This window comes from Gobius niger (assembly GCF_951799975.1).
Source record: "Gobius niger genome assembly, chromosome: 6".
Classification (NCBI taxonomy): domain Eukaryota; kingdom Metazoa; phylum Chordata; class Actinopteri; order Gobiiformes; family Gobiidae; genus Gobius; species Gobius niger.
Genome location: NC_136857.1, coordinates 28,418,965 through 28,445,120, shown reverse-complemented (window position 1 = coordinate 28,445,120; position 26,156 = coordinate 28,418,965). Strand labels below are relative to the sequence as shown.

Genomic DNA, 26,156 nt, shown 5'->3' with positions numbered 1-26,156 from the left:
GACCCCCTGAACATTAACGAAAAGTCAATTTTATTTGACCAAATGATCAAAGTTGGTGTAAAATTTACTATTTTCAAGTCTGCGAAAGAAAGGGCCCAACGGCGCCCCTTGTGCACATTACATGGACGGGAAAAAATTAGTTTCACGAAAGTGAAAACAAAGTTCATATTCTGATTCTCCATGTCACACTGATCAAAAAAGTCAATCACAACATGCCTCTATCTCGCTTTATTCTTTTATAATTAGGCCCGAGCAACGGACACGCAGTGTCCCGCGAGGGACTCATTAAAACCGTTAACGGGGGACGAAAACGCAAGAATTCACGTAGCAAACGTGAACTGATATGCAAGCAACAGGGGTCAAAACGTAGTGCTCCGCAAGCTCTAATTTTGGGTGGGGTTCGCGAGAGAGAATAATAAAAGTTGGCTCTGTGGCGCCCCCTCAAACAGGCAGTTTACATTGACCCAATGGCGGAGCGGTCGCAAAAAAAATCATCGTACAAAAGTGACATTGGCCAGGGACATAGACCACGTCAGGACATGTCAAAAATGATATTATGACCCCGCCCTAAATGCTACAGGAAGTCGGCCATCTTGGCCCGAACCTCAAACCTTCAAAATCGTACCTCTTGAACTTCTGGCCCCTGATCCCCGAGTTTTCGATGGAACGCCTCCAATTTTGGCCAACATGTCCCAAACCCATGTGGCTTTCAAAATCATCAACTACATTTTTTTTAAACTATTGGGCGTGGTCATGACAAGGCCGCAACTGAGAGGCCATTTTTAGCAAATTTCAAAGCCTCATAACTTTCACAGACTTGGCCGGATTGGAACGGACCCAATCCGGCGCGCGTGCACATTCCCCACCTGGACCTAATGGTGGGCACACGCAGCCGCTAGCGCCAAAAAGTCCTTTAAATGTCTTTTAAGTGGCTTGTAAGTGGCCCGCCCATCCTCCGTGAAAATCGCCAGAGGTCTTCGCCTGGCAGCATGCTGGCTTCTGTCAGAGGTTTCTCCTGAAATTCGCCAGTTTTCCAAATTTCCCCCTTTCTTCACAAAAACTACACTTTTGGACTTGTATATACTTATACTACCCCTCTGTCACAGACATCAGCTTTAATTTGGACGTTTTTGCCTCCAAATTCACGTTTTTCTCAACTGTACAATAACAGGAAGTTCAATTCGACTGTTTCCTGTCCGTCTCTCTGTGTGTTCCTCATACTATATGGGTCTTACCAAATAATAGCTTCAATATCGAGGGTGCTGCAGGGCTGAAACCCCCTCTCAACGATTCTTTGGGCAGCCAGGAATTTACCCCAATTACAAAATGATACAATATATTATTTTCTAAACTGTTAATACGTTTCCTGCAAACACATAAGTGCGGAGTCTCTCATGACATTTATTTCACATCCACTGTTTTTTTCTCAGCTGAAGTAGCTCCATTGGTAGAGAGCTGGGTTAGTGTACAAGAGGTTGCTGGATCAAATCCCAACCTTGACTCTTTTTCATTTCTTTTTTTTGGACTCAGCACTTTCTGAGAAGAACATGCATCGTCACCGATGGTTCCACACTCATTAAAAACAGGGAAATGACCCCTCAAGTGTGTTGCTGGGATCAAATTTCAGCCTGTGAATTTAGCAAACCCAAGCAGTCATCAGGCCCATGTTTCAAGTGAAGGAGGTTGCTAGTCCAAACACAGCCTTGATACTTTTCTATTGCTTTCACCTTTTACATGGGCCACTGCACACATTGTCACATGAGTACAGCACGTTTCATAAGATTTGCTGTGCCCGTGTAGCGTTATTGCTTGTGCATTGGATTTCCAACCATGAGATTGCTGGGTCAATTTTGACCTTTGCTCTTTTTTTTTTTTTAACCGCACCTACGGTCCCACTCTCATGAAAAACGCTTTCATATGCGTCACTAAAGAGCTAGAAATGGGGGGATCGTAGGAAAACAATTGAGGCAACACTAGGGAAAATGTCGAAAACAATCGGGGAAATGTATGGGGGGCATGACTTGAAGCTACCTCTCTCCTCCAGTGGGATGCTGGGAACTAACTTCTGCTCGATAACATAGACAAAAGTAGCGCACATCAGTATCAATCTACTATGGAGCTACAGCTCAGTGATAGTGTGCTTGTCTTTGGTGTAGGAGGTTGCTGGTTCAAATATGGCTGTGACACTTTTCTAATGCTTTCTCTTTTCTTGCCGGCATTTTAATAGAATTTTGATGCAGTGAAGTCTGTCTGTGATTTTAACAGTTCATACAGTTTTATGAGTTTCTGCAATTTCAACAGTTTTTACAGTTTCTGCAACAAAATAGGGAACACAATTATGCCACTACATAGGGATTTTCACAATAGCACTATAATGCAATTAAAGAGACTTTCGCATATAATGCACAGTAATGCAACTTAAAGAGACTTTCGCATATAATGCACAGTAATGCAATTTAAAGAGACTTTCGCATATAATGCACAGTAATGCAACTTAAAGAGACTTTCGCATGTAATGCACTGTAATGCAACTTAAAGAGACTTTCGCAATAAATGCACTGTAATGCAACTTAAAGAGACTTTCGCATGTAATGCACTGTAATGCAACTTAAAGAGACTTTCGCATGTAATGCACTGTAATGCAACTTAAAGAGACTTTCGCATATAATGCACTGTAATGCAACTTAAAGAGACTTTCGCATATAATGCACTGTAATGCAACTTAAAGAGACTTTCGCATATAATGCACTGTAATGCAACTTGATAGGGATTTTCACATATAAAGCAGAATAATGCAACTTAATAGGGATTTTCGCGTCAAAATGAGCGAGTTCAATCATGGGGCTCGCAAGGACCTAGTGTGATGAAGAGTGGTCGCAAGGGACGAGAGCGAGCGGGTGGTCGCAAGAGACGAGAGCGAGCGGGGAGTGCGCCAGGGGCGAGGGCCTTTATCGCCGCGCGCGGCTTTAATTATTATTATTATTATTATTATTATTGTTATTTGGTTTCTTAGTTAGCTATTTAGCTAGTGGCTGCTGTCTGTATATTTGAATGATATTAATGCGTCACTCACAGCAGGCTCTGAGCAGATCCAGCTTCATCACTGAAGTCTAGAGGAGGTCTCCTGGACCTGTCGCTCTTCAGAGACTCACAGCTGAACTCTGCTCTCTGTCTCGGACTCTCAGCTCTGACAGATTGATTCAGAAAGACAAAATGAGACAATGACCAGATAAAGTGCAGGTGTAGCTCCTCTGATGTACTCACTGTGTTTGAGTGGGCTCTGCTTTGTTTTTAGACTGAGCCTCCTCCTCATCCTCACACACTCTCTCCATGTTTCTGTCTGAAAGGTCAGAATCAGTTTTAATGCCATGGTTATGAACAGGTTCACAACTAGGATTTTTTTTTTTTTGGTTGATCGTGCAACAAGAAACATAACATATAACAACTCTATAAGGGCATGCATAAGAACATTACATTTAAACTATGATAAAGACAACAACAATTTGACATAGAACAACAGCGTGAATGTATTTACGGATGTAAAGGTGCATTGAGTGTTAGCAGCAAATCTGAGTGTGGACATACCACATGATTACATTCAGATTACATTCACGAGTCTGTTTCTGAGTTATTGGGTCTTGTTTTTGTTCATGGGTCTGATGATGTTGCATCAGTTTTTCGTTCAGATGGATCTGAAACGTACTATGAACTTTCTACTGCTTTATATAAAGTCATTCCTTCATCCAAATACCTCCTCAGTCGTGTTTCACTGTTTCATGTTGAAGTGACGCTTCAGTCTCTGCTGCTTCTGTTTGAGCTGAAACTTCAGCTGTTTCCTCCTGCTCCAGGAACAACTGACCCGTCCAGACGTCTCCACATTCTGCTCTCATTTACCTGAATTATACAACAAGACATTATTATTGCAACTGAGCTAATCAGATCTCTGTGCTCTCCGCTGGCCTTTTTAAAACAAAGCAGTGATCATTAATAAATCGCTTTACTTTTGTCATATGACATTGTAAATGTTATTGGTCTGTTGTGTATAAAGCTCAACAGCCACTTCCAGTCACGTGCTGGGGGTAAAAATCCTATTCATATTCCACATTCACTTTTATTTTAACTAAAATATTAAGAGTTTAAAAGTATGATTCAGGCTAATCAGCAATGTGTTAACTATCGATCATCACGCAGATACACTAGAACAAAAACATTTTGAAAATACAGAGAAATGCTCTTTTGTTTTTCTTTGTAAAGTTTGAGATAAATCTACCATTTATAATTGTGTTCTGTCCACAAGTTAGCACTTAGCTGACTAGCTACTATTGTTCTTTAAAACTCTTTTCCTAAGACAGCTGGCCTCGGTCATGGTCTGCTCTAAATAACTGTGATTTTTTTTTTTTATCATTCCATTGTGTCCAGTGTCCTTTTTAATTGTCCTGGTTGTCCGTGGTTTTGGGGGGGCCGTACAAGGAAAAGGCGGCTGAACCTTAATGAGCGGCTGAACCGGCTCATTAAAAATAGGATTTTAAATTCCTGTCTGTGACTGGAAGTGAGCAGGACTGTTGAGCTCTATTCAGCGCTGTGACTTATGTGACCAAGTTTGGTGTATATGGTTTTAACAGCAGGAAATCCAGTCTGACCTCAGTCTGAAGTTACAAATATTCACCTGAATTAAAAGTGTTTGTAAATGTTGCACCAAACTGTAAATCTTCACAACTTTACCCCAAGGGCTGAAGCTCGTGTTGGCCCTTTGGTATTTGATTATTAGACAGAAAATGTTGAAAAGAATCAGGATAAATATGAACCAACAGAAGGTAGAGCAGGTGAATAACTCGGCTGAAATGAGAGCAGCCGTGTCCTCATTCAGACAAACTGTTTTAAACATGTCAAATCAAACAAAGTGACACTTACCTCTGCATGTGAACTCAGTCTCTCTGAACTTCACTTTGGTGCCTGCGTCAGACTTGTCTGACCAGTTTGAAGTGTGTATTATTTTAAAAAGACACACCCCTCACACTCACGACTCGTCACCAGCACGTCCCACAAGAGTCGCACAAACATTAAACAGCTCAAAGCCTTGACGTGAAGCCTCTCTTTTGTATATCGTACTGCAATAAATATGATTCAATATTCAAAAACAGAATTGCACAATCATATGACAGATGTCCTTTTTAATCTATTTATGATGTTTTTAATGAATAGTTATTAACCATCAAACCCGGTAAACTCGATTGTGCCAATGTGCCCCATGCACGGGGCAGGTTGTCACAATGTGTGGGGTTGGTTGTCCCTATTTTCATGAAGGAAGTTTTTGTTGTAAACATAATTCAACCTGGATAGACTCAAACAGACAAAAGCAGCGATTAGGAAGATTTATTGACATGTTAGTTTTGGTGACATGAAAGTCAGTATGGATGAACAGCTTGGAGTTAGGGATGTCTTCCCCCGGAGCCTGGACACTGGTGGTGGTATAGGAGACCCGTGAAGATGCAGCAGGTAGAAGCTGTGGGCAGAAGAGGTTGAGATGGGGCGGAGGTGGGTCTCAGCACAGCTGGGGCTTAAAAGCGGGACCGAGGGTGATGATTGACAGCTATGAGGGTGCGGCTCTTACGCTGATGGCTGAGGTGGAGGTGTGGCCCTCTCAGAGGTGATCATTGGCTGGAGGTAGGTGATGCTGAAATGATCAGGTTGAATTAACGCCCAGGCTTCATTATTGGGGGTTGGGGTGGTGTAACTTTTTTGTTACTTGAGATAAAAAAGATTAAATGAGCCTTAAAACGTTCACAGAGTCTGACTTGTTCCTCCCACTAATCTGAAATGTTTCTTTTTCCAAAATACTTTCATAACGAGCTGCAAAATGTAGAAACTCACCCCCAAAATAAGGCCTCAACTAAAGTAAATGTTAAAATAATCAGATTATAAAACATACGGACACTAGGGCTGGGACAAACTATCCTATTTGTATTGCAATGCTTTTTCCACCAATATTAAGTATTTATACTTTCAAGTATCACAATACTTTAAATACTTGTGTTTGGATTGATTTTAACCATGCACTCTGTTTTAAAGCACGAGCTCACATTTCATTAACCAAATATTCAGTTTCATATTTCTAGCTTATATAACAGAGATCTCACTCACCCAAGGTTTTCAACATTTTATACACAAGTCCCTTTTCAGACTTTTCACATAAAGTAGAGTATAGGGACTCTTTAATGCATAAGTAGTTCTCTGTCACTTTTGTTACATGAAAGTACTTTGTCGTGTAAAAAGGTTGGAGACCCCAGGCTTATAAAATATAGTGATTACAAGTGCTGTGTCTTTCAGGTCATTTGTGTGCTCAGACACAGCCGTGTGTTTGATTAAAACATGATGCGATTCATGAATGCACTAATTATTGTTTTGATTAATCATGAGTTAAAGATTTAAAGGAATAGGCCACCGTTTTTACATACTGAGATATGTTCTTACCTTAGCTTTGACGAGTTCTTTAGGACCTGTCTGATCTTCACCCGTGCCTTCAGTCACGTAAACACAGCGCAGACGGCGTTAGCATTTAGCCTCTCCCTCTCTCCTCTATAGCTCCAAAACAGGTCAAGATAGACGCTACCAAGCTCTTCCACGTTTTCCCTATCTAAATATGTGTAGCAGAGTGGTATATTGAGGGTCGGATAAATTATATGAAAATAAAATTAAAGCCAAACAACGCCACCTAAGTTTAACTTAAGATCACTGCAGTTTAGAATGCAGCGTGGAAGTTCAACTTCTTAGTTAATTCCAGATCAAATGCACACAGCTGCACAAAAGGTGTAATGTTAGCCTACAAATAAAATATATGAACTGCTTATTAATGTCTAGGTGGCTTGCCAAGGATGGAGAATATTTTAAAACAAGGACTGCAAAAAATAAGCGCAGCCCGATGCCAACACAACAGCCTAAAACAAAGCTGAGTTAGAACCTATGAGTGAACCAATTTATGAATGAGAGCGTCAGCCCACACGCCGACACAAGAAGCCTACAAGAACAGCGGGTTGGAATCGACATGAGAGGGTGAGCTGTCTTGTTGGAATAAATACATGTTTAAACAGTATGTGTAAAAACTTTACACAGGGTGTACATTTTTCACCAGAGGAGACTTTTGTGTTGGTGAATGTTAATGTGGTTTATACCATGGTCTGGGTGAATACTCGATTCTGATTGGCTGGTGGGTGCTAGACAAGCGTGCATTATTTTCGTATAACCGCACACGTAGTCCGGTAGTTAAATCACTGGGACTGTTCTTGACTCCGCTCCTCGTTGTTTAATCCTTACTTGAAGTTAATGCTATATGATCCTAAGAAATGGTAAAAGAGCGCCACCATCTGAACCAATTTTTGTTAAGCTCACTTGGCTTTACATTCCTTTAAGTTTTCTTCTGTTTTTTTTTCTTTTGAAAATGATTTTGTTTTAAATTTACGTAAAAATCTGGTTGTTGCCCTATTTTGGCCAACAAGAAGTTAGCCAAACACATTCCCTGCACAGAGCCTAGGCCTCCACTCTAAACGCCAATTCTTCTGCCTTCTCTGGAGATAAATCTCACACTTACACACTTCTCTGCTAATTATAGACGAACAAACAATCGATTCATCCTGTTTGGATTTTGTGTTTGGAGATTCTTTTCAAAAACAGTGATTTGGCCATAGAGTTGAGTCTATGTTTAATGAAAATACTATAAGCTATACAGTATAACAATAATATTCATGAAGCTTATTAAGAGATAGTGCACATAGGATTTGTTTTTAATATTTCATAAATTACAAATATAAACATGTACAAAACAAACATGGATTTTAAGATTTTCATGTTGATAGATTCACAATAATAAAAGTCTTCAACTTCAATATATGAGCAGTAAAGGCAACAGTGATATTGTTTATGTTTGACGAGTCATTTTAAAACAGTACATGTGCATGCACTGTTTTAAAAGAATAATTCCATGTTTACACCAACTGTCCCTCTGCTGCCCCCATGTGGGTGGGTGAGGGATTGCATCTACTAAAGCTGAACTTTTTTTTGTCAATATGAAATTCATTGTTCTTGCTGCATTTACATCATTCAGTTCATGGAAAATTATGACAAAGTATGAAAAAGTAAAGTCTGCTTTTTAACACAAACATTAGCTACACATGACTAAAGTGTGAGATCTTTGCTTCCGAAAAATAAAGTTACCAAGTGTCTGCAAGAATATTATAACAACAAACAAATTAACTTCAAGGCAGAAAAAAAATATATTTCACCTTGGATTTATCTGTAAGTTTTGCAAACGTCTGACAGGAGTGGAATGATTTTCTCATATGACACAAGTAACGACCAGGAAAGAGTCCAAGGATTGATTTTTCTAACCATCGGAAAATGAGCTTGTGTTTGCTTTTAGTCCTCAAGGTGTTGAGGCTTTTCCATTGTCTAGTGTTCCCACAAGTCCAGAAAAGAAGTGTCTTGGAATTTTATTTTCATAATTGTTTATGTTCCTGTGTGTAATTCTGATATTGCCACTGTATTGTAGTAATTGGAATCTATATTAATGTGATTGATTGGTTAAAGAACAGGACTTGTCTTCAGCTCTTGATCTAAAATGTGGTGTCTAACGATGGTAAGACTCTGTCGGAGCGAGAATGGAAGCAGAATGTCTCAGTGTAGTTTCAGAGCTGTTGTCCAGGTCAGTGAGAGGACACAGTAAATGTCAGGTGTGGACAGGGCTGAGTCTGGTCCATGAGCTCCCTCTGTCCAGGATCAACACTCAAAATCTTTGTTTAGTCCAACTGAAAAGAGATGACACAGACAGTTATTAGACAGAGGGAAGAGAAACAGTCAATAGTTGCAGCAACAGAAAGTGCAACAGTAACTGGTGATGAATGATATAATTGAGTCTGGTGTTTCAAAGGAATCAAATACCGTTAATTTTAAGGACATTTTTCCAGTGATTTGTGACCATCACATCAGTCCCAGGTCGACGTGCTGTTTTACAAATCCTGTAATAATGGGAATAAGGACTGAGGAAGCTGCAGTGACCAATCAGAGCAGACTGGCCTAAACAGAGTCCAACAGTCCTTATGTTTTGTCCAATGGAGCCTGAGACAGGAGGCTGGACTGCAGCATCAGGAGGGGCAGTTTGGGACTGTTTCATGTGGATTCAGCAGAGCCACATTCACTGAGATCAGCCAAACCAGACTCTGCTCTGATCCTCTCCTGTTCACTACACTATAGTATATACTCACTGTAGATCCTCCAGTCGACAGTGAGGACTCTGTTGGAGTTCACGCAGCTCCTGGACGTCTGACTCCTTCAGGTTGTTATACGTTAGATACAGTTCTCTCAGATGTGAGGGGTTGGACTTCAGAGCTGAGGCCAGAGAAGAACAGCTGGACTTTGACAAACTGCAGTTGATCAGTCTGAATAAAGAATAAATGATGAACAGATGATGAAACTATTTGAATGTATTGACTGTAACAGAGGCTCATATGAGATTGTGCTGACGACCTGATATTTAAGTTTTCATTCAGTGTCAGCACTGCAAAACCACAGTTAGATACAACAACCTCATCCTCACAGCCATCAGTGCCCCTAAAGGAGTGAGTGTCAACACACCAGATGTACCAGGACAGAGTATTTCATTCCGAACAGACTCACTACACACAACAGGATCACCGGCCCCTTGGCTGGACGAGGAGCCGCCCAGACCTGGCAACCTGCAATGTCATTGCCCAAGATCATAGCGACACCATCCAAACTGGATGCACCCCAACACTCACTTCCCCCTGGAAAAAAGTCACACAGCAGGATCTATGTTGTGGTACATTCAAAACTCTCAGACTTAACCCCACGACAGGTGTACAAAAGCCAAGAAAGGGTTTCCCCGAAAAAGGAAGTGCAGAAGCTAAAACAAACGAGTACCGTGTCCCAGTGTCACGCAAGATCGAAACGTGTACACGCTCATTACCCCCCACAAGAGAGACTAAACCCTCAGTAATGAACGGCAGATAGGACTCCAATGCTACTTGCGCCGCACACAACGAAGGACTAGCTGTAACAGAACCCCGTCTTTCACTGGAACTAAGAACCTCGCAGTCACTTTTCCAATGTCGCCGCTTGTGACAAGAGTTACAAATTTTGTAAGAATCATGGAGCAAACGACGCTCCCCTGCCCCACTTCAGGTGAACGCGGTCTTTGGACAAAATCCTCACGAGGACCAAAATATTGCTTACAGAATTAATAAGACGGTAATCGTCTGCAAGCGCAACAGCCTCAGCCACAGTTTAAGCTCCATGCTCACTAACATAAACCGCAATACGCTCAGACACAGAGTTCTTAAACTGCTCTAAACAAAATAACAACATGAAAAATGTCTCATGATCCCCCTCATTAAACCTAGGAATCAGTCTCAAGTCACTAAGCTCATCCGCTCTAGGTCCATGCACCCCCTGTGGTCGAGCTCCCTCCATTTTTCCCTGTCGAGTTGGCTCCAGTCTTAGTTTCTCGAGTTCAAACTTCATTCTCTCCTTTTCCTTCTCCTTTTCAGCCCCAAGACGCAACAGGAAAGCTCCTTCTGCTGTTGAAACGTGAGACCCAAGCCAACAGCTAATGGCAAAGCAGACTCCAGCCCGACTTGGACCCCAGACCACAAATGTCCTTTTCCAGTTAAGCCCACAATTAAACTCTCCTTAACATGTTCTATAGTTTTCCTCAAGTCTCCTACATCAACTTTATAGTGCTCCCCAATCAAAGCTAGCTGCTTCTTATTGCAACACTTTAAACCACTAACACATGGCAACTCAACAAAACCCTTTACTTTTAGACCACAGAAGCGTAAGCGAGATCTCAGCAATGGCACAAAAAGAGTGAGGATCTCCGCTAGTCTACATAAAAGTCCCTGATCTACCTCCCCCCTAGTCTTCTGGATGCGGGGCGGCCGAGCCGACGAAGGGGAAAGGGAATTGGATGCTACAACCCGCGCTTGCCTCCGTCCCTAAGAACCACCAATCTCCCATCCCATCCCTCCACGGTGCCGGGGCACGGAGACATGCCCATGTCACCGTGAGCTTGCAATGCCTGTGGAGCCTGGGGTCCAGGTGAAACCCGTTGAGCCACCACTGTAGAGGACGCAATGACAGCAGGCCCAAAGGCACAATGCTAGTGACAGACGTCAGTTTCCATAACAACTGCAGGAAGGTAACGTAGGGTAACCGCCCGTCCAGTGCGAACCACCTGCCCAACTGGGGGATATCGTCTACCCTGCGAACAGATGGACGAGCTGTCATGGAAGTCAAGCCTGCAGAGGAGTGAGAGCGCCTTCACGCACCGAGTAAAAACCCTTGGGGAAAGTGGAAGGCCAATCGGAAGCACCGGGAACTGCCAATGGCGACCCCAATAGGCAAACCTACGAAAGCACCTGTGCTCTACCGCAATAGGCACATGGAAGTACGCATCCAACAGATCTATCGACGTGAACCATTCCCTCCATGCAAGAGCCTGCAGAACCTGAGTGCATTAAATTGCCTTCATAACATTCCTAATCACTCCAGAATGTTCACACCTTGCCCTAACAGTTAAATAGAGGCCACCTGTGCGTAATCTACTCTCAGTATAATTTCAGCTGTTCTTTTAGGTCCTCAGAGCTGTGGTCGGAGTGTATTGGTCACTAAACAACATCATGAAGGTCAAGGAGCACCAGAGAGGTCAGGGATAAAGCTGTGGAGAAGTTTAAAGCAGCTTTAAGTTATACAAAGATTTCCCAAGATTTGAACATCTCCCGGGGCACTGTTCAATCCATCATTCAGAAATGGAAAGAGTAAAGCACCACTGCCAACTTACCAAGACGTGGCCGTCAACCTAAACTAACAGACCGAACAAGGAGAGCACTGGTAAGAAATACAACCAAGTGCCCCAAGATAACTCTGGAGGAGCTGTGAAGTCCTGCCGCTGAGCTGGGGGAATCTGTACATGGGACAACTATAATTCGTATCTACACAAATCTGGCCTTCATGAACGAGTGGAAGAAGAAAGCCATTATTGAAAGGAGGCCATAAGAAATCCAGTTTGAAGTTTGCTAGAAGTCATATGGAGGACACAGCTCCATGTGGAAGAAGGTGCTTTGGTCAGATGAGAGAAAAATGTAACTTTTTGGCCCAGATGCAAAACGTTATGTATGGAGCAAACCTGACACTGCTCATCGTCCTGAGTGCACCATCCCCAGTGTCAAATATACGGGGGGGAGCATCATGCTGTGGGGCTGCTTTTCCTCAGCGGGGACTGGGGAGATTGTAAGAATAGTTGGGAAGATGGATGGAGCCAAATACAGGGACATTTTGGAGGAAAACCTGCTGGAGTCAGCAAGAGAACTGAGGCTGGGCCGGAGATTCACCTTCCAGCAGGACAATGACCCTAAACACAAAGCTAAATCTACAATGGAATGGTTCAATAAAAACATATTAATGTGTTAGAATGGCCCAGTCAAAGTCCTGACCTAAATCCTATTGAACATCTGTGGAAAGATCTGAAAACTGCTGTTCACAAACGCTCTCCTTCTAATGTGACAGAGCTTGAGTTGTTTTGTAAAGAGGAATGGGCTAAAATGTCAGTCTCTACATGTGCAAATCTTGTAGAGTCAGGCCCCAAAAGACTTGCTGCTGTTTTTGCAGCAAAAGGGGGTCCCACAAAGTATTCATTCATGCTGTATGAATACTTATGCAAGCCCCACTTTTCGGTTTTCTATTTTTTGAAAAATAACAGAATCATGTATCATTTTGCTTTCACTTAACAGTTGTCTGTGACTTGTGTATGAACGTACAGTAAAATATTCAAAATAAAATCTTTATGTTTATGGTTGTAAACATGACAAAATGTGCAAAAGTTTAAGGTGTATTAATACTTTCGAGAGTCGCTGTAACTCCAGTTCATGCAAGGATGATCTGACAGCGCCTCCCTAAGATGGTCAGGCTCAAGGCAGGCAGGGCACAGGTCATGACCATCATCAGCCTGAAGTGCAAAAAACTACGATGGTGTGTACAACAACCACCATATATCAGACGCCGTGAGTTGGGAGAGGAGGCGTCACCAACAACACTCAAATATACCTGCAGAAAACCAGTCCAGCAAAGATCAAACTGTCGCTGCCCAAGGAGGGCGATCCACCGCTACTCCAGCCATATTCGGCGAAAGGGCATCCAGCGACAGCGAAAGAACTCCTAAAGTAAATGGCTAGCACCACGTTGCTCGAACCACTTGCAAGAAGAAAAAAGGAGTCTCAGATAACAGGGAATTTATTACCTCCGGGCATCACCCGGGGTCGCAGGTTTGACTCATTTGGTATTAACTACTCGAACGGCGCATGTGCGAAGGGGACATTCAGTGCTTACAGCACCGCGTCTGGCGGTCAGGAGGGATGAAATAGAACCACAGGAAGGTGGTTTATTTGTTTTCAAAGACTGTTTTACGAACCAAATAAATACAACATTTGTGATTTGCTGATTGTGATCATTAAAACAGTGATTTTGGTTTGATTGTGATAAATCTCTAAATTCAAGTCGTTCTTCTCTGATGTAAAGGTTAATTTTGTCTTTTGTGTTTTGTTTGATGAATACAGCTGCTTTTTGGAGTGAAGGCAAATGAAGCACTGAAATGGTCTGACTAAGCCAAGTGAAAGTGAGTGGACAATAGTATTAGAGCAAAGAGAGAGACTTACACCAGAGTCTCCAGTCGACAGTTTGGGCTCTGGAGTCCGTCACACAACACCTTCATTTCAGAGTTCACCACTGAGTTATTAGTCAAGTTTAAATATCTCAGGTGAGAAGGACTGGACTTCAGAGCCGACGCCACCACTTCAAGATGCACCTTTGCGAGTGTACAACTGTGTAATCTGTAAAATAATTAAAAAGCATTAAACAAAGCTGAGCTGCAGCCTGTGAGGCCAGTGACACTTTTATAATCAGAACAATAAGGTCCATGTTACAGCTTTAATGTTCCATCTGGACTTACTTTGCCAATCTGCAGTTCCTCACGGCTGGGACCAGTCTCAGTCGTCCTTCCTCTGACGTATTGAACTCATATAGGTACAGCTCCTGCTGGACGTCCTCTGACATCTGCAGCATGTAGGCCAGAGCTGAGCACTGGGACACAGACAGTTTCTTTGATCTGTTTGACTTCAGGAACTTCTGGATCTGCTGATGGAGCGAATGGTCGTTTAACTCAGTCAGACAGTGGAAGATGTTGATGCTTCTGTCTGGAGAAATGTTCTTTGTGTTCATCGTCTTCAGGTTGTTGATGAGTCTTTGTCTTGTTTTAGAGTCGATGTGTGATGGACTCAGCAGAGCTCCCAGAAGCCTCTGGTTGGACTCCAGAGTGAGGCCGTGGAGGAAGCGCACAAACAGGTCCAGGTGGCCGTTTGGACTGAGGAACGATTCTTGGAGGTTTTTTATGAGGAAATCCTGCAATGCTGTGTCACCACTGAGCCAGTCCTTAACCCTCTGCAGAACATTCTTGTTCTCTTTAGTTTTATCCTCACAGTTAAACGTATGAATGTGGTAAACAGCTGCCAGAAACTCCTGGACGCTCAGGTGGATGAAGCTGTAGACTGATTTGTTGAAGACGACACTCTCTCGTTTGAAGATCTCTGTACAGAGTCCTGAGTAGACTGAGGCCTCGCTCAGGTCCAGACCCACCTGCTGCAGGTCTTCTTGGTAGAACATGATGTTTCCTCTCTGCAGTTGTTCAAAGGCCAGTCTCCCCAGCTTCAGGAGGAGCTCACAGTCGGCCGGAGTCAGCTCTGGGCCGCTGCTCTCCTGGCTGTACTTCCTCTTCCTCTGCGTCTGCACTAACAGGAAGTGTGCGTACATGTCGCTGAGGGTCTGGGGCAGGGGTCCGCTCTGCTCCCTTCTCAACATGTGGTCCAGGACGGTGGCTGTGATCCAGCAGAAGACTGGGATCTGACTCATGTTGTGGAGGCTGCGGGACGTCCTGATGTGGGAGAGCACTCTGTCACACTGCTCTGAGTCTGTGAACCTCTTCCTGAAGTACTGCTCCTTCTGTTGGTCAGTGATGAAGCCCCTGACCTCTGTGAACCTGTGCACACAGCGCGCAGGGATCTGATTGGCTGCTGCAGGTCGGGAGGTGATCCATATAAGGGCAGAAGGAAGCAGAGAGCCTCTGATGAGGTTGACCAGCAGCTGGCTGACCTCTGACTCCTGTGTGACCTCAGAGATGAGCTCACGGCTGAAGTCCAGAGACAGCCTGCTCTCATCGAGGCCGTCACAGATGAACAGGACTTTACTGTGGGCCAGAGTCTGAGCTGAGAGCTCCTTTAGTGATGGGTGGAACACATGTATCAGCGTCAGCAGACTGTAGCGCTGCTCTCTGACCAGGTTCAGCTCTCTAAAGGACAGTGGCACCACCAGCTCCAGCTCCTGGTTCTCTGAGCCCTGGGCCCAGTCCAGAGAGAACTTCACAACTGAGAAGGTCTTCCCCACTCCAGCCACGCCGCAGGTCAGCACCACTCTGATGGCTTTGTGCTCGGAGGGTAAGGCTTTAAAGATGTCCTGGCATCTGATTGGAGCGTCATGGACAGTCTTCTTGGAGAGAGTTTCCATCTGCCTCTCCTCATGTTGGGTACTGACCTCTTCACTGAGGCCCTCTGTGATGTATAGCTCAGTGTAGATCCTGTTCAGAGAAGTTGTAGCTCCTGTTTCAGCTCCTTCAGACACACTCTCACACCTCTGCTCCAGAACGCTCTTATAGGAACCTGCACACACCATTACACAGTTAGAATGAAGCTCAAAGTCCAGGGCCTGAAGATGGTTCAACATATACAGAGAGAAACAAATAAGTGTTCCATGTCCAGTGTTGGTGTGAACAGGTCTCACTCTGTAAAGTGCTGTGGAGGCTCAGTCCTGGTCCACACTGAGGACAGGACTGTGTTGAACTGCTCTGGTCCCAGGTGGAAGACAAACAGTGTCTGCAGAGCCAGTGTCCACAGCTGGAGGAGACTGGATCCCTCAGGACGCTCCCACAGAGACAACAGGACAATGGGGCCGGACCAGGACTCTCTCTGTGGAGACACACACTCAGTCACACACATTCACTCACTGGCTTATCGTGTGTATGTCTTCAGAACTGTTTTGCTGCTGTCTCACTAATAAGAATAATGTAGCGCAATGTAAAACACAGATACTACAATAAGGAGGAAAAGGCTATTATTATTGCTCTGATTGAATATCAATCTACTTTTCAGAGTTTGAAACGCTCTTGATGTTTTTTGAAGAGTTTTGCCCCATATTCTATGTCAGAATTAAAGGGGTGAGGAGCAGGGAGAGACATTTATCAAATTGTCAACTTCGTTAGTTGGCTGCTGTTTTGAAATATGAATGATATTATAATGATGATAATGATATATATCTGAGCAGATGTTTCTATGTGTAAAGCAAATGCATAAAATGACTTAATAAATGAAATGTTTCCACAAGTCGGCTGTTCAGGATTATTGGGTTAAAGGAATAGGCCACCTTTTTCATATACTGGCATAATGTTCTTACCTTGGCTTAGACGAGTTGATGCGCAACTCTCTGGTGCTAGGATGTTGTTAGCATTTAGCCTCTCCCAGCAAAAGTATAGCTCCAAACTGGGGTGAAGTTAGAAGCTACCAAGCTGTTCCACGTTTTCCCTATAGCATACAGTTATGTGAGATTTTACACGATCCAAGTCTAGTTACACAAAATTAAACATGTTGATTTTCTAAGCAGATGAAAATGTGTACTATCTTGTAAGGTATATTGTAAGCTACAATACAGTACTCATTTTTTATACGCTTAGAAAATCGACATGTTTAATTTTGTGTAACTAGACTTGGATCGTGTAACTTTTCATGTAACTCTGTTTAAATAGGGAAAACGTGGAACAGCTTGGTAGCTTCTTACTTCACCCCGGTTATATTTCACAAATGATGTAATACAGACGAAAGAGCAGAAGAAAACAGTGCATCAGTCGCCACGCCGCCATCTTTAATGTTTTGGAGGAGTGCTGGTATGGGTAAAATCAGGAAATTACTAGCTGCCAGCAGCTGCCCAGACGGTTCTTTCTTTTGAACAGAAAGGAGGAGTGTTTGGCTGGCCAGGCAAGGATTAATTGATTCAATTAATCAATCGATCAATTATTGGTTTTCATGTTCTTTATTATTATTCCTCTTCCATCTTTTTCCGGATTTTCGCCAGCTTTCAGCACCTTCATGCTTTGTGCAATTTATGCAAGTTATGCATCAAAACGTTCCGCATGTTTAGGAGAATGCTGCTATTACTTTTGGGACTTCTGCAACTTACGTTTTTTCCGCAATCGGCCGAAATGTCGGAGATTTTTCCCATTGACTTATAATGGGGCTGCCGCAAATCCATGCTTTTCTGCACTTTTTTCTGCATTTTCTGCAATTTCTGCACTTTGTGCATGTTCAGCTTCTGCAACTTGTGGGTTTTGAGAAAAAATTGGCCTTCTGCAGATTTCCAGTTTTCTTATACGAGAGTTTGAAATGTTTGCATTAGTGTGTATGTGCGAATCCAGCCAATCGGGAGACTCCAGGACCATTTGTGCAGCTTCTGCCAATCAAGCACTGAGGCCATTTCAACAGTTTGACCAGTTTATGGAATTTTAAAAGTTTATGCAATATTAATAATTCATGCAAAGTAACCACTTTATGGGATTTAACCAGTTAATGCATTTTTATTTTTTATTTTTTATTTTTTTTATGCAACTTAAGAGTTTATGCCATTTAGGATTTATGAAGGTGTTCCAGGCATGTCCTAGTGGGAAGAGGCCTCGTGGAAGACCCAGGACACGGTGGTGGGACTATGTCTCCGAGCTGGCCTGGTGTCGCCTCGGGGTCCCCCCAGAACAGCTGGAGGAGGTGTGTGTGGATCGGGAAGTTTGGGCATCTCTGCTGAGACTGCTGCCCCCGCGACCCGGCCCCGGATAAAGCGGAAGAAAATGGATGGATGGATGGAATTTTAAAGAGTTTATGCAATTTACATAATTTATGCAAATAAACCCATTCATGCATTTTACCACTTTATGCAGTTTATGCAAATCTGATTATGCAATTTGAAGAGTTTATGCAATTTCTGCATTCGCTTCCCGCATTTCCGCAGTCAATCGCAATGGCGATTTCTAGTTACTATTGTGGATGATCTCAGAACGTCGAGAATTAGCTGGGTAGCCTTTATTTTCAGTTTTTTTTTAAATACCAGTGCTTTAATGATATTTGGTTTATGATACAGATGCTTGAACAATCCTTTTTTTCCCATACCTATACCAAAATGTTTAATACCATCAAACAGTGAAAAAAACAAGTAAACAGTTTTTGGTACTTTTTTTTCCAATACCAGTCGCACCTAAACCTTTATTCAATAACACACTGGCATCATTTAAAGGTACCCAGCCCTATCAAGGACACATATGCATTAAATGAAGTAACATTTGACTAAAATGTGCAAGTTTATTTCAGTTACATTTCCCTTTTAAAATGAGGGTTCATGAAAAAGAGTTGTGTGTTTATGAAATGTCCTGCACAAGGATGAGCTTCATGTTGAAGCCGGTGATGAAGAGAAGAGTCTCACTCACAGCAGACAATGAGCAGATCCAGCTTCACCACTGAAGTCTAGAGAATGAGCCATGGACCTGCCGCTCTTCAGAGACTCACAGCTGAACTCTGCTCTCTGTCTCGGACTCTCAGCTCTGACAGATTGATTCAGAAAGACAAATGAGATGATATCGATCAAGTGCAGGTGTGGCTCCTCTGATGTACTCACTGTGTTTGAGTGGGCTCTCCTCTGCTGTTTCTAGAGTGGGCCAGTGAAGACTGAAGGTTTGCTTCTATTTGGACGCTTGTAAGGCTTGCAATCGCGCTCACATGTGTTCACTTCAGGCGGAGCCACAGCTGTAAAAAAAAAGAAAAGAAAAAAAAACTTTAATTCCTGCCTCTCCCGGATATTACTTCAATATATGTGGGTTTGGAGAGTGTAGTCTGTCCAGCGATCCTGTCATGCTAAACTCCCCTTTAAAACATGTTTGTAATCCAATGCTTTCTTCATTGCGGCCGCTTACGTATTTTCAGTTTATTGAGTGTATAATTCCTCTGATCTGAATGCCTGGGCTTCACTTGTGTCTTCATGATGTAGTAGAGGTGCTTATGTTGTTCCAGATGATCTATACAGTTTTCTTGAAGGTGTGTTTGGACTTCTCCTGCCTCCTCACGCCGCTTTCACGCTGTGTGAACAGCTGACGCCCGTAGCCCCTGATCAACACTGCGCTTCCGCACCTGCCGCGACGTGCAGTATGCTACTTGAGTTCACGCTAGCCGTTGCTCCATATAGTGCAACTCCACCGTGCACACCATGATCAAAGTGCACGTATCGACTCGCATTTGTTGTGCACAGAGGAGCACGCTGTACAGATCTCATTAAAGGTTTTGTGGACAAATGCTGCCTTCTGGTGGGACTTATGGAATCATTCAGAGGAGCCAAGCTGTATTAGAAACTGCTAAATACAACTATGAAGGTAAGCTACATGCAAATGTTATGCTAACACCAGCTAAAGCTGCGCAAACAACGACTAAATGCTAATATTGGCAAAATCCCCTTTTAGAACAGCCGTTTGATGTTGTGAAATATTAAATCCGTATGACCTGCGTGTCAATAGTGAGGACTGTCCACTCTCTCGTGGTCGATCAGAGGCCAGAGTCTGTTCACGTCACACAGACATGGACTAGCGCGCTTTGGCCACAGCCAGAGGTCGATCCTAAAACCTACACCTGGTCAGACCGGTTTGGCCCTGGCCTTTGTTATGGAAAAGCTCGACAAAGCGGGTGAAAGAGCCATTGGGCTGATACGCGGCTGCATGTGGAAAGGGGGTTATTGACAATACACAGTTATCAACCGCACCTGCCGCGGGATCTGTGTCAGGTGTGCAGGGCACCTTTAGTCTACAAAATAAGTATCAGGGTCATTGATGTATAAGGATGTACGAGAGGCCAATTGTAAAATAGAAAATTGTAATGTACTGCTGTGTGTTTTGGCTTATGTGTTTTTAGTTGTCTGTTGTGTTTAGTTGTCCCATTCAAATAAATTAATAAATGAAAATGAAATGAGAAAGAAAATGTCTTGTACCCATACATTCATATGAATTATTGAAGTTAAGTGATTTAAGTGTTTTTTTTACAGGAACAGGCCATTTTTCCATACTGAGATATGTTCTTACTTGAGCTTAGACAAGTTGATGCGTAACTGTCTGGTCTTTGTGCGTGCGCTCAGTCATGCAAACGAAAGACGTTGCTTGCATTTGGGTGGCAGGGTGGTGCACACAGCTAGGAGGTCCCAGGTTCGATTCCCAATTGAACGGGAGCCTTTTTGCACGTTCTCCCCGTGTCTGCATAGGTTTCCTCCGGGTACTCCGGTTTCCCCTACCACTAAAAACATGTACAATAGGCCAAGATGAATGAGAGTGTGTTTGAGAGTGCGCATGGGGGACGACAGATGGAAATTAGCCCGTGTGTCTTGTTTACATGCATAAGACCAATGTGTGTTCATTAACATGCACTGTCCCGACCAAATAAACAAATAAAAATTAAATGAAAAATGTAGCCTCTCACTTTCCTCACACTCAAAGCAGCACGTTTGATTTGAGGCTCGTGTTATGCACATTATGCACTGTATCTATAATTAACCACAGCCACGGTGATAGATAGATAGATAGATAGATAGATAGATAGATAGATAGATAGATAGATAGATAGATAGATAGATAGATAGATAGATAGATAGATAGATAGATAGATAGATAGATAGATAGATAGATAGATAGATAGATAGATAGATAGATAGATTTTAAGGAAGTTTTCGAAACAGAAGTTGTGGTCGGACAGTCACACCACATGCTATTGTGACACTTCAAATATTAGAATAAATAACAGATAAGTAATTTCTGATCCAAAATTCAAGGTTACTGCATGTGTAGAATAAGTACTACATATGCAGTATGTTTTATGCACTTAAACCTTTTTAAACTGGAATAATAACAGTCGTCACATCATTGACCCATCAACCAACGTCATATATAAATAAATAAACAAACGCAACAGCTGGTCGTTCATATAAACATAAATCTCATATATACATATTGTGAGCTTCCTATTGATTTATACAAAGTTATTCCTTCAAACTGATATTCAGTGCTGTTTCTTATTTGACCAAGTTGACCAAATGTGCTTCTTCCTAAATGGAAATCTGCCAAACAAAGCTGTGTTGTTTGAGATTTATTATTAGTAAAGAAAGATTCAAAAAGGATAAATGTGAAACTGCTCCAAGGAGAGTAGAGAAAGTAGATAGACGCTCTCTGTAACAAGGACACTAAACTGTTTTTATACGTTTATAAGTCATACTCACGTCTGCAGATGATCCAAACAGCGTGTCCTCAGAATACTTTCACTCCGGGAAGTCTCCGCCCTCCCCATTTCCTTGAAGTCATGTGATCACTCTGCAGGCTTTTCTGTGGGCACTGTGGTATGGGTAGATCGGGGTCAGGAAGAGAATTGGAGACAGGAAGAGAACCGGGGCTACAAGCGACCACGACAGGAAGACAGTTGGTTACATCTTAATTCTCATCTTGTGCTAAAGAAAACCAATGTATATCAGTGGTAATATATCAGTTACAATTATACTGAAAGTTTTTTTTAAAGGATTTTCAGGACTTCTTTTTAGTAGTGATGGCAAGATGAAGCCCCATGAAGCATTGAAGCCTCACAGCCCATTGCATCACACATGGTTCGAAGCATCAAGGTGCTTTATTTGCTCCACTACGCCATCATGTGGACAAGAAATGTATCAATCAATCAATCAATAAAAGTTTATTTATAGCACCTTACAACAACACCAGGAGGACCAAAGTGCTTCACAGAAAGATAAAAACAATAAAAAAGAAAAAAAAAAACACCAAATGATTGCAACCTGGACATAATTCAGTGTGCTCTAAGTATTAAAAGCAAGTTTGAAAATATTAGTCTTTAATCTGGATTTAAAAAGGGACAGGTCCGCGAGAATGTATAACATGCTGAGTGCTTGCAATAAATGGTGGGGGCTGAAAGAGTTGTGATGTAAAATGTGCTTGTGTTACTTTGTTTATGTCTAACCCAAATACACAAAATGTGAGGGGGAATCCATTTCATTTCATTTCATTTCACTGTCTCTTTTGTTTTGAATCGCGCTCCAAACCCGCGATTCATTTCCTGAATCCGTCATGTGGTGCGGCCACTTCCCGAGGCTTCGAACGTCACCACACACGTGATCAACACACGCATCGATACGCGCTTCAATAAACACCCCTCTAGATTACTCGGCACACGCTTCGAAGCCTCGACACGATCGGCACATCACTACTTTTTAGCCTATTCACCTTATTCCGGAAGTTCGTATTTGTTAAAGGGGGGGTATTATGGAAAAATCGACTTTTTCAAGCTTTACATCATGTTATTACGTCATTCCCTCATTAAAAACATGCCTGAAGTGTTGCCTTGGCACATTCACGTATTTTTGAGTAATCTGTAGAAACTCTGATGGCGGCCATTTTAGGGATAGGTTTGCCTGAGTCCTCCTAGGAACGCCCCCACCTCCTGGAGACGCCTCTGAGCTTTCGTCACCAGCCGAGTAACCAACCACTGCTCCTCAGCAGAACCCCCTCCCCCCCACTGATGCCAGAGACAGTGTGTGGAGGGGGCGTGTCTGAAAGAGTCAGAGGTTCTTAAAGAGACAGAGGCCTATTTCAAGACATTCACTACAGCCATTTTGAGAGAGCAATTTTATACAAGGCAGTTATTCTAATTTACTGCATTTACAGACAGAAGGTTTGGTCATCATTGTAGTGTGCTAAAGACTGGTGCTATGGGATTGAAAAAAGCATAATACCCCCTCTTTAACATGGGACTGGAGAAGTCCACATAATATCAGTCACAAAGCCGTTTTTCGGCCGCGCTGAGAAACGGTGCAGTGTTGACTTGTTGGTGCAAATGAACATTGGACATTTTACACAAATCAAGCGACTAAACATCAGATTTGAGCGGAAAATATTTCCCCTCGTTCTCCTTTTAAATGAACGGGCTTCGCGCTCGACCGGAAGTGTCTGGACAACGGAAGTTCCGAGACAAAGCAAAAAGTGTCAAAAGTGGGCGGGGCGAAATAAGGTGATTGTGAGTCTTACTAATTGCAACCATTGAAATTACTATTTTTTATTAGATTGCGATCATTTGTGCTGCTGCGCATATGGGTGGTGTAGATAGATAGATACTTTATTCAGGTGTCCAAGTATGATCATTATCAAATTTTGTAAATCACTATCGTTACATTTCCCTCAATGTAGAAATAAAATCCTATTAAAAAATAAAGTTACAAAGAATTCCATTTCAAAAAGATTGAATAAAGTCTATGTGTCTCGTTTGTTAAGCCTATTTTCTTTATTTTATCTTAACCCATTTGTTTTTGCTTTCTGTTGCCCTGTTATTGTTTGCTTTCTTGTGTTTATGTCCTTGGTGTTTTATTTTGACACGTTTTTTGGTCTGTTGTGATTTTCTGTTTGACTTCCCTCTCGTTATTGCCCCGCCCTAACGTGTCTCACTTGTGCCCCGTTTCCTCATGTATTTCTACCCTTGTGTTTCCCTTGTTCTTCATCGTGTCCCTGTCTGTGAGTTTGTTTTTCAGTTGCTCCTCTTTTATTTTGGGTTTTTGTCTTATTCATTTTGGGCCTTTCTTTATTTTTATACCAAACCGTGACAGTAAATTGGTAAGAGGTCTAAGCCCATCTGCATGTGCGTCAGCGTCCTACATGACAAGAAGCCTCCGAATTGGGCTGTCAGTCAGGAAGGAATTAGGGAACGGAGCCTCAATGCTACCTAGCATAGCCACTTAGGAGCTATGTTCCATCCCATAAGCCATCCCCCCACACCCCTCGCCCCCACCCTGGAGGGATTTATCCGCAACAACTGTTGATTGACAGGTGCACTTTTAATAAAAAGATTTTGACTTCATAGAAGTGACAAAATCCATGTTGTCGTCATGACAGCACAGTCACATGTCAGTGTGTTAAAGAGCCGCCTCAGTAAACAGATTAAATGAAGACAGCTTGTGCTTTTGCTTTCATTTAGAGGAAACTTAAAGCCGCATGGCTCATCTGCAGACATTGTGCAGTGGAGGAGCAGACCTGGGGATTTTTATTAATCTATTTAACCCTAACACATTTTGTGATATTCAACGAGAAAACATAGGGCCTTCACTCTGCCCGATCCTGTCAGACCTTGGAAGCTAAGCAGGGAAGGGCCGGGTCGGTACTTGGAACACCAGGAAGCCTGGGGGAATGTAGTGAGTGAGTGAGTGGATGGTGGTGGTCGGAGGGGCTGATGGCGCTGACTGGTTGTTATTATTATTATTATTATTATTATTATTATTATTATTATTATTATTATTATTAAACTACTACTACTACTACTACAACTACTATTAAACCTACGTCTGCCAGTACTGACTGCATTTGCCCATATAAGAAAAGGAAGATATGTTTATTTCAGTCCCACACTGGACAATAACAATTCACATTATTCATGAATGAAAATGTTTACAGATATTCTTAAAAATTATGATTTGAAAACGTTTTCAACACATGGATAAATACAGAAAAGATATGACTCTTTTTATAACGTAAGTGTAGTTTGTCTCTCTGTCCACCAGATGGGGCTCCTTACTTTCCATTTCTACAGCTTGGTTTCACTCATAAAGTCATTAAAAAAGATACACTGAGGTTTGTGTGGGAGTTTCACTTGGTGCACAGCCGTCCTCCAGTCCAGTTGAAACTCAATTCAGGTCGAGGGCCAAACATACATATATATATAATAATAATCGAATGCACCTTTGATGTAGAAATTTCACACATTTTCATTGGGATGTTGGACAACGGAGGCTTTGAAGAAGGGCTCGTTTGAAAACCTGAAGCCTCTAGTTTCCGTAAGTCTGTATCCCTTTCAGGTCCAAAGTTATGCTCGAAAGTTTGCGATATTGCACATGGCTGGGGGATGGACCGCCATGTTTTCTGGAAAAGATGATCCTTTTCCAAAGTGAGGGCAGTCGTTTTCAGATTAAATCAGTCCCTGTGTTTTTGAAACAGACAGTTCTTAAATTACTCTACTAGGAACATCAAGACGAAGGTGTCCAAAGTCGTTGACGTTGCCTGAATTTTGTATAATATCAGTCATGATAAAAAGGAATATCTGCATCGTTTCTGCTTTTTGATCACTCGGGTAACATTGATTTGTGACATTCTATAATGGAAATATACTTGAAATAAGATAAAAAAGGACTTTATTGATCTCACGATGGAAAGATTGTCTGTGCTTGCGCCCTCTGCAGGTAAGGATGTTTTAAATTCATTTTAAGGAACCTTTTATTAACGTGGCCCCTTAAATCATAACTATGTGTTTTAAACCTTTTAACAGGGAGAAAATGACTGCTTAGTTACTATTTTTATTCCTCACTATATTGTAGTGTTTCATTTTTTAGTATTTGTTCTTTGTATTCTGTATTCTTAATATTGTGATGGACCCAGGAAGACTAGTTGCTACCCTGGTGGCAACTAATGGGGATCCTAATAACAAACAAAACATTATAAAACTATGAAAACAATCTTTCATTTTCAGCAAAAGCTAGCGCATCAATGGCACCGCGATGAACACACTTTGAGCGCAGAACTGCTCAGAACTCTTTAAAAATGTTGAGGACAGGTTTACTTAAATCATGCAGTACAATCCATGAAGTACGGATCGGCACGCTTTAGCAGTAGAAGAAGAAAGGACCAAAGTGAACAGGGTGACGCCCAGATTCCACATCTTCTGCCTGTTCGCTCAGCTCCACTCCGCTCCTGCCGCCTCCTCTTCAGTCTGCACCGGTCTTCTCCACCGCTGTGTTCGTGAAATGTTCGGAGGTTTGTTACAAATGAATTGCCGCTTGGGATCAATAAAGTTTTCACATAATTTCTCAAATTATGTGAAAGTGTGTTTTTGTGATAAACTCCTATAGACGGAAATATCGATTTTTTAAGAAAATCCGGATGTTGT

The 26,156-nt window shown here is 42.4% G+C and overlaps 2 protein-coding genes across 3 annotated transcripts in view; both read right to left on the bottom strand.

Annotated features, from left to right (window-relative positions):
* The window catches only part of LOC306964857 (uncharacterized protein), a 64,118-nt gene extending 60,764 nt beyond the window's left edge, over positions 1–3,354 (bottom strand). The window contains exons 1-2 of the mRNA XM_079559026.1: positions 3,265–3,354; positions 3,074–3,187 (exon numbers count right to left, since the gene is read on the bottom strand). Coding sequence (XP_079415152.1) covers positions 3,074–3,187; positions 3,265–3,332 — 182 coding nt within the window. The 5' untranslated portion in view covers positions 3,333–3,354. The remainder of the gene's footprint in view (positions 1–3,073; positions 3,188–3,264) is intronic.
* A 4,920-nt stretch (positions 3,355–8,274) lies between these two features.
* Positions 8,275–21,486, bottom strand: LOC306964113 (protein NLRC3-like). 2 transcript variants are annotated; one of them, XM_079558017.1, is made up of 7 exons: positions 21,451–21,486; positions 18,632–18,745; positions 15,892–16,076; positions 14,012–15,770; positions 13,719–13,892; positions 9,255–9,428; positions 8,275–8,798 (listed from the first exon to the last, which is right to left on the bottom strand). In XM_079558017.1, the coding sequence occupies exons 2-7, from the start codon at positions 18,682–18,684 to the stop codon at positions 8,777–8,779; spliced, it is 2,367 nt and encodes a 788-aa protein (XP_079414143.1). In that variant the 5' UTR covers positions 18,685–18,745; positions 21,451–21,486; the 3' UTR covers positions 8,275–8,776. The 2 variants fall into 2 exon arrangements, with proteins under 2 accessions (XP_079414143.1, XP_079414144.1); XM_079558018.1 differs by having other exon boundaries at positions 8,276–8,783; positions 9,237–9,428.
* Positions 21,487–26,156: the final 4,670 nt, after the last annotated feature.